The sequence below is a fragment of the Camelina sativa genome, chromosome 4, assembly GCF_000633955.1.
Source record: "Camelina sativa cultivar DH55 chromosome 4, Cs, whole genome shotgun sequence".
NCBI lineage: Eukaryota > Viridiplantae > Streptophyta > Magnoliopsida > Brassicales > Brassicaceae > Camelina > Camelina sativa.
The window spans coordinates 14,703,930-14,712,295 of record NC_025688.1 but is presented as its reverse complement, the minus strand read 5'-3'; the positions used below and the strand labels follow the sequence as shown (position 1 = coordinate 14,712,295).

Below are 8,366 nucleotides of genomic sequence, written 5' to 3'. Positions count from 1 at the left end.
TTTTTTTTGGACAAGAGAGGGGAACCAAAAAAAAAGAAAAATCAAAAGTGTAGATGGATGTTTGAAGGAATTGAGTGAGAAGGAGAGGATAAGAGTGAGAGAAAAATAGAGGAAGAAGAAAAGCTTAAAGAAACAAAGATCATGAGTGAGAATTATATGGGTGAGGAGCTTTACAAACCATATAAAATTAAATAATTTAAAGAAAAAATCTCATTGCGTCTTTTTTTATTATATATTTTTCAAACAAAACAACTGTTCATTTGCTTCTTTATATATATGTATATAAATATGGTTGTTTTCTCAAACCATAATGAAAATAACTAAAAATCACACTAAAGAGAAAATGTCAACAATGGGAGTATCATTTAATAGTTGAAGAAAATAAAATAATATCACAAATCGACTGATGCAAATTAGCAAACAGAATAAACTTGATTTTTTTTTTTTTTTAATTCAGAGAGTAAATCTCGATAGCCTAGACCAACAAGACGATTTTTCCACCAAAGTTAGAACCACTAGCCCACTATCGCCTAGACGATTTTTCCACCAAAGTTAGAACCACTAGCCCACCATCTCGTGGTTAATAAACTTGAAATTTTCAACATTATTTACATTTATTTGCTATCAAAATCAATCCGTTAAAGAGTTACTTAATTCGTCTTAAGATTTTGACACCATGAATTATTTTCTTGAACGCTTCATAATATGTCCTCAAGATTTTATAAGCAGCATTAACATATAGTAGGGTTGTAATGGAACATAAATATGTCACTGTATCCAGAGATTTCTGTATTTTTATGCGATCATCGTTTATAGACATTAATAAGATTTATTTTCTTCTTCTTTTTCTTCGATGTATAATCATTAAAAATTTGGAAAAGCCCCACCGTGAAAAAGGGCTACAATATTTCACCGTACAGCAAAACTACTTTTTTCACGACTAGTTAAAAATGGAAAAATCTGAACGTTGCGTTAATAAATGAGATGAAAAAAAATATATGTAACAAATGTCATCTTTAACATTATAGTAAATGTAAGAAAAATATATATATCTTGAAGGGTGATATGATATGGTTGGAGAGAGTCGTTGTGGATGCAGAGTCCACGTGAGGTGTCCTCTTTTATCATTCATTCCATAAAGACAATGGAGAGGTCGACGAGAGTGTGATGGGGCCAACACTCCTCTTCTCTCATTTGGTCAAAAATTTAGAAATATATTTCAAAACTTTTGGTCCCACTTCATTCGCGTAATCATTCTTCTCCTGCTACTTTTGCCGGATTTAACATTATCATTATTATTCATTTGTTTAGTTATCAGTATAATTTAAACCTAAAAAAAAGTTATTCTATTTGGTTTAATCAGATATCAAATCTGACTGACGATGAGTTTCCATCTAATTGTGATTTTGTATCTCACTTTTATGTTCCAAGTGAGTGATACAAATCTTCCACGAAGAACACTCGAAATAATATCGATGAAAACATTTATTTTAACAACAATTAAAATTATAAAAAAGAAGACATAATGAATCTAAAGTATGGTAGAGTAAATGTTGGATGATGATAGCTTTGGGATTCCCTCTCTTATTTTATTTGTAATTTATATAAAAACTTTGATGAATATGCATGATTAAATATGATGATGGTACTTTGCTTTCGTCGAATGGGGCCTTAATTAATTTTATAACTAGGGTTGAATTAACAAAAATTCCGGGGACTAGCTAGGGCTCTCAACCTTGAATAATTACTTCCTTTAGTTTATTACTTAACTAAATTACTAATCAATTGGTTTTGTACTATTAATTAATTATTGTAGATTGAAGTCTACTCCCACCTAGGACGGAATCAAATGGATTGTTCATATTCATAAATCATAAATGTAAAATGACAGAAACACAAGTGGCCGGTCTAAATTATAAATATTACTTACCATGTGTCCTGTAAATTATATTATTCCTACTTGTAAGAAATTACGCCCCAATAATCCAATACGTACTTACATTGTAATGAATAAAATACTGTTTGGAAGGTTGTATCTAACATTACAAGTGTTCTTTTTACAGGTAGGTTTACTATACTTTTGAAACTTGATGTCAAATAGGGTGGTACCGGACCTACCCGGTCCTTAATTAGACAATTTTTTTTTCCTGTAATGAAAATTATATATTATTACAAACTTAGATGGATATACAAAAGGGTCAGATGTATAATCAATTTTAAGAAACATAACCGGAAACAACTCCGGAGACAAGACCCAAAGAAAAGGAAACTAGCTAGACATATATTCAACACACACTCAAAATTAACGCAAAGGTCTAAAAACCAAAATGGATCAAAACACATTGCTGAAACAGAAAAGCAAAGACAAATTTGAAACAAAAGCCAAGTACTACACCACCAACAAGACGAAAGAACAGCCCTCGAGATCTTAAGTAGACGAAAAACGAAAGAGGGTGGCCAAGGCCAAACCAACGGCAGTCAGCATAATCCTTATTTTGCGAATAGATACTACCTCTACCTCTCAAATTAAATATTTATTAGCTTCTTGAATTGGTCTTTAGATGGATATATACCCACATATATACATACATACGAGTTATGTTAGAATGGATTGTGTTTTTTCTTTTTCTTTTTGATATATATTTGAGAATATATAGATAAAAATATATAGCTATATATTGAACTATTTTACGATTGAACGTTTTAATTTAAAATCTGTTATGGTTACGTTTTTGTTTTATTTTTTTTATTTGATAGACAATAAAACAATATACAGGCAAGAGATATACATTTGAGGATTTGGATTTGAAATAAATATGTTTCAATTTTTTGAAACAATTTACTTTAATACAAAGAAATTGATTGGTCTCTTTGATGTAACATATCTTAGCTTATTGTACAAAACAGGCTGGGCATGTTTCATTAACTAAATGAATGATATGAGAGGTGGGTCATCTTCTAAGTTCCTAACATCTATCTCATGTGTTTTAGCTTTTTTCTTGTCGCAAGCTTATTCAGTTTATTATTCATTTTTTTTATAGACATATTAATTTGTCACAGAAAACTAAACTAAAAATATACTAATATTTTTCATTCTGATAATTGCATGGAAATAAACAAAATTTTCTTGTTTAAATCTAGGTAACATTTATAATAATCATCTAACTTGTTTCAATAATAGACTTCTTTAGAAAAGTCATTAATTATAATAGCATGACGAAAAAAAACCATTAGATATGAATAGATCTTTATATTTTATGACAAAAACGATCACATATCCTTTATTTTTCTATATCTTTAGAAAATAATACTAATAGATAAGGTAAGTATATTACATGCATTGCATATATGAACGTCGTAAGGACTCATTTTGATTTATGTTTCTAAATGGAAATCGAGATAGCACTTAACGACTGAAAAGAGGTTTCGCCAAAAAAATAAAAACCATCAATGTTGCCAATAATTATAATTTTACTCTCCATCTCCTGGAAAATGCAGATCAATTATACGAAGACATACATATAATACATTATATAATTTTTATGTTCTTTTAAATGTTTTATGATCATATATAATAGATTTTTAATTTTTTTTTTCTATACATATATTCTAAAGTACTTCCCTAAGTTACAATTTTTATTTATTTATTTTAAAAATAGCTCAAAATTATAGAACAATAAGGAATTCTAACTTATCATGAGGAAATACACTATCAAAAATATTAATATCAAAAATGATTCTACCGATTTTATGATATTAACTTTCGAAAGTTTGCTGCGTCAATGTTTTGTAGCTATTAGCTAGTTGTATTTTTGGTAAGATCCTTCCATCTTTACCCCATTACCCAGGTTTGAATATAGTTCATGCGGTCATGTCCCCATGATTTACTTCTTTTAAATGTACCCCACGGTTTTCATTTAGTCGGGTCTTCTTGTTTTTATTTGCTCTCCATCTAACAGAAAACTAGCGATGTTATAGTTCATGTTCCTTAATTTTTTTCTCAAGCAATTTAATAACTTCACCTATTTTTGCTCCAGTTTCTTCGTTTCGTTTGTCACCTTAATTAGCTTTCTTTGTTTTACCATATTTTTTTAAGTAACCAAGCAGTTTTTTTTGTTAATTAAACCAAACAGTTGTTAACGTCGAAAAAAGCGAATCAGTACGTATCTCGCATGTCTAAATGATAGTTACATTTACATTTTACTATTCTTGAAAAACCTTTTCTTTGATACATACATTGTAGATATCCTTGACATATATTTTGTAGGAAAAATAAATTAACGATTACAACCAACCTACACATCTTTTCATACAAAATAGTGTGCTACTATTGACTTACAACACTATCAATAATTATTTTATTTAAAAGAAAAAAAGAGATCGATATTAAAAAATGAGCTTTACAAATGTCAAGTTAAAAAAAAAATTAAGATAGCTATTTCAAAAAATGAGCTTTAGAAATATCACATACAATAAGAATATTTTTTTGAAAAAAAACTGACCTACAAATTGATCTATAGCCAAGTACTACATGTTGGCCAATGTATAGGCACTTTTTTTAAACGTCAGAAACTTTGTAATGATCGGGAAAAAAACAATATTATTTAGGGCGGAAGAAATTAATCAGTAAAGATAGCTTAGAATTTTAAAATTAAGAAGTGAAGGATTTAGAAAAAGTTTGGTTAAAAAAAGCTTAAAGTGTGATATTGCAGGTTGTAACCAGCAAGCTTTTACAGATAAAATACAACTTTCTCCATTTTTTTGGACCCACTTGTCTCTAACCTTGTGATTTTCTTTTGCCCCTATGCTTAAAATGCACCAAAAGAAGTAGTAGACACATAAACGCATAACTCACCAGCTCATGTATATGTACTATTACTTGTATAGTAATTTACATAATTAGAATATGTTAGTAATTTACATAATTAGAGTATGTTAGTAATTTACATAAAAAGAATAAAGTTAAGGGTAATGATAAGGCAAATAATAAAGAATAACATATCGTTTTGTTTTTCTATCCAAACTTTGTTGCTATTATAACTGTAAAATCTTAGTCAGGGTATTCGAATCACATTTTGTTACCGACAAGCATATTCGAATACAGTGAAATATCGAATATGACATTATCTTTAAGAAAAAAATCTATAAAGTGTGAGATCAATTAGCCTATCCGATCGAGTTAACAAAATGTCAAAACATATACGCAAAAAAAGTCTACAAGATTTCATAATCATAATCTGTTAACGCAACAGTGATTAGTCACTTAATTAAGCAGTAACGATTTTGAGGGAGTTTGGTTGAAAAAGGTGAAACGCAGTCTACAAGATTGGTACAGCTGGTGGTTTGGTTTGGTTTGATACAAAGTGTTGCGTTTGAAGAGACCACATGGCGTTTGCGGTATCGTTTGCACATAAATGTGGCTATTGAAATAGACATCTTACCATCTAACAATTTTGCCAGATGCTCTGTTGGCATCTTTTGTCCAAATATTACTTACACCTTTAATATCTCTTCCTTATCTGTTTTTTATTTTCCTTTCATCTTTTAATTTTCAGCATCACCTTTATCTGTATATAATTCATTTATTATACTGAGAGCTGTATTGCGTTTTTAATAAGAGTTTCAAGATGAAATGAACACAATGAAGTTAAACTTTAAACCCAAAAAAAAAACACAATGAAGTTAAACTACAATATTGCATGGCAAAACTATACTGTGAACGGTATAGATCAGAGCGGACCCAAATTTATCGCATACCAAGTTTATATATGTTTTAAAAAAATCCGTTTACACCACTACGAACAACACAAATTATGAATGATTCGATAAACGGATTCGTCCGCTTAACCCGCTACAACCATTCGAAACCTAAAACTTGATATCTTATGGTTTCACAAAAGAAAACAAAGCCTTATACATATATGTGGGGGTAATGTGTATAAATGAGCTAGTTTTTCCGATTTTCTGGTAGGGGGCAGATGGAATCTTTTCCATTATAAGAAGTCATGGGTGGGTGACGTCATAAATGTTATTTTTACACATAAATTAGAAAGAAAAATGAGATTTTAGGGGGGAAAAACGGTGTGGATAACAAAGGGACTTGTGTCGCATCATATCAATGTTGCTTTTCTAATCTATCTTACAACTATTCATTACTTATTAAGGGGGGAAGATTATTTAATGTCTTAATCATAGTTATCATATTGCGATATTATTATTTTATCTTACCGTCAGTTGGTGGATTCAATCAAACAGAGCTCCATTTTACAAAGTTTTACTTTTTCGTATTATTTTTTTTGTTATAATTTAAACTTTTAGGTAATTTAAAAAAAGAAAATCTAATCACGGTGATATAAAGATTGCATATGGACTATAATCATATAATACTCATATTATTATAATTCACTGATTACTGTTAATTATACTTCTCTATATAGTCACAAAAATGCTTTTTTTTTTCATGTAGTCCAATTTTTTTTTTAAGCTAGATTTTAAATAAGAAACAAACTTTCATTATATATATATATAACTTTCATTATATTATATATATATATATATTTCATTATATTCGCACATATACTATTCTATTCCCCAATGACGACGAATTCAAATGAGAAAAATAAAAAAAAATAAAAATACGTAGTGCTCCAAGAAAAGGATTTTGATAGCTGGTAACACGTGGAGACGAATAATCTTATCTTAATAAAACCGAGAGAATTTAACATTACCCAATTACATCGCGCCACGTATGCACATGAGAAACCCAAACTTCGCAACACGTGATTCCTTTACCGACGGCGCGTATCACACACAACAATCTTTTTTTTTATCCGACGTGGATGGAGAAAAAACTGTTTGACCTTTTTTGAACCGAACATAAGTCTCCGGTTCGGTTCACCTTTCAAATACAAGAAAAAAGTAATGTTTTTGGTTACTGAAAATTAAAAATTCTCACTCGTAATCTAAGCAACATTCACCACCATCTTCTACATGAAGCCCATCGTTTCCTGATGGCCATGATGATTTAGCGTCCGATTTCGGATCGGCTTGTAAGTACTTGAGTTCACTTCTGTCATGTTGTACCCTTCCTGTGATCTCTAGACACAACCCGTTTCGGTTTTTCTTGCTGTCTCTCTTGGAAGAGCTGTTGCTGCTGCTGTTTGGCTTCTTCTCGGTTGGTCCCGGCTCTAAGAAGATTGGAATGAGTTTTGCGGTTGGGTTCGGTTTTATTCTGTTCACGTTTTTAGTCTCGGGTGGTCCTAGAATCCTGTTGCCTGATTCTAGTTCTGAGATATCATCTTCATTTAACAGGACCTGTATTGTGTCAAATTCATGAATCATCAGTACTTCGAGTGAATAAGAAAATTCGATATGAATCTAGCAAATCAAACATGCCCTATTGCAGATAAAATGTAGGTAAAAACATCGAAGAAATGGATAGTAACATTGCCGAGAGACTTAGACACAGGAAATTCTAGCTGCTAGGCATTCTATGACTTATCTTTATGTTTCGAACGTGTTGGGAACAGGTAGCTTTTGAGAGTTACCTTACGGCCGACTAGATCAAAGGTCATAACCACTTTGCTCTTTTTGACTCGTTCAGCTTCTTCAATCTCCTCTCGTTTCTTCCTTACTAGCTCTTTTTCCTGAGAACAGAACCCAAAATATTAACTCAACGGCGAAACAAACACCAAATTTTGTCTACCAATGGAGACTATATATACCTCTGCAGAGAGCCAACTACTACTCTCACTTTCATAGTAATCACTCTGATCATCAATAACCGTTGTACGTGCAGCCGAATTTCTATCATACTCCACAAGCCTTTTCGCATATGCTTCAGCTGCCACATCAGCATCAGATACTGGGGTATACCCTTCCTCTAGCCCAGCATATGAACTTCCTTCTTTCAACACAAGTGCTCCACAGAAACTGCAAGGCCCTTCTCCTTCTTGTTGACAAACTATTTTCCCACACGACAAACAGTTGCTCACTAATTTGTGTCTACGTGCTTGGCATGCACAAGGTTTCCCTTGCTGAAACACTATTGATCCTTTAGCTGCCTCTGCTAGAGAAATCACTTTTCCGCCTTTTTTCTTCTTAGGATTGACTTGCTGCTGGGGAGGAGCTGTTACCTTCCCATTTCCAGCTTGCTGACTAGATGAAGATGTTTTCTCTTTCGGTGTTTTAAATGGTTTCTTGATTCCACTAGAAGCACCGTTATCCACTTTAGGCTTAACATACATCTGCAGTTCTGGACCTGAACTACTACTACCTGCAACATGGCTGGTTGGATCTTTGTATCCTCTTCGCTGTAGATACTCTGCAATGATGCTTTTGCCTTCTTTTCCGATAATATTCTAGAT

The 8,366-nt window shown here is 31.6% G+C and overlaps 1 protein-coding gene across 2 annotated transcripts in view; it reads right to left on the bottom strand.

The window, feature by feature from the left end:
- Positions 6,803-8,366, bottom strand: part of LOC104780565 (activating signal cointegrator 1) — a 3,269-nt gene continuing 1,705 nt past the window's right edge. Inside the window, exons 3-5 of one of the 2 annotated variants that reach the window (XM_010505063.1) lie at positions 7,725-7,824; positions 7,548-7,646; positions 6,803-7,314 (exon numbers count right to left, since the gene is read on the bottom strand). In XM_010505063.1, coding sequence (XP_010503365.1) covers positions 6,952-7,314; positions 7,548-7,646; positions 7,725-7,824 — 562 coding nt within the window. In that variant the 3' untranslated portion in view covers positions 6,803-6,951. Of the gene's footprint in view, positions 7,315-7,547; positions 7,647-7,724; positions 8,361-8,366 lie in introns of both variants that reach the window. The other variant, XM_010505064.1, reaches the window with a different exon arrangement.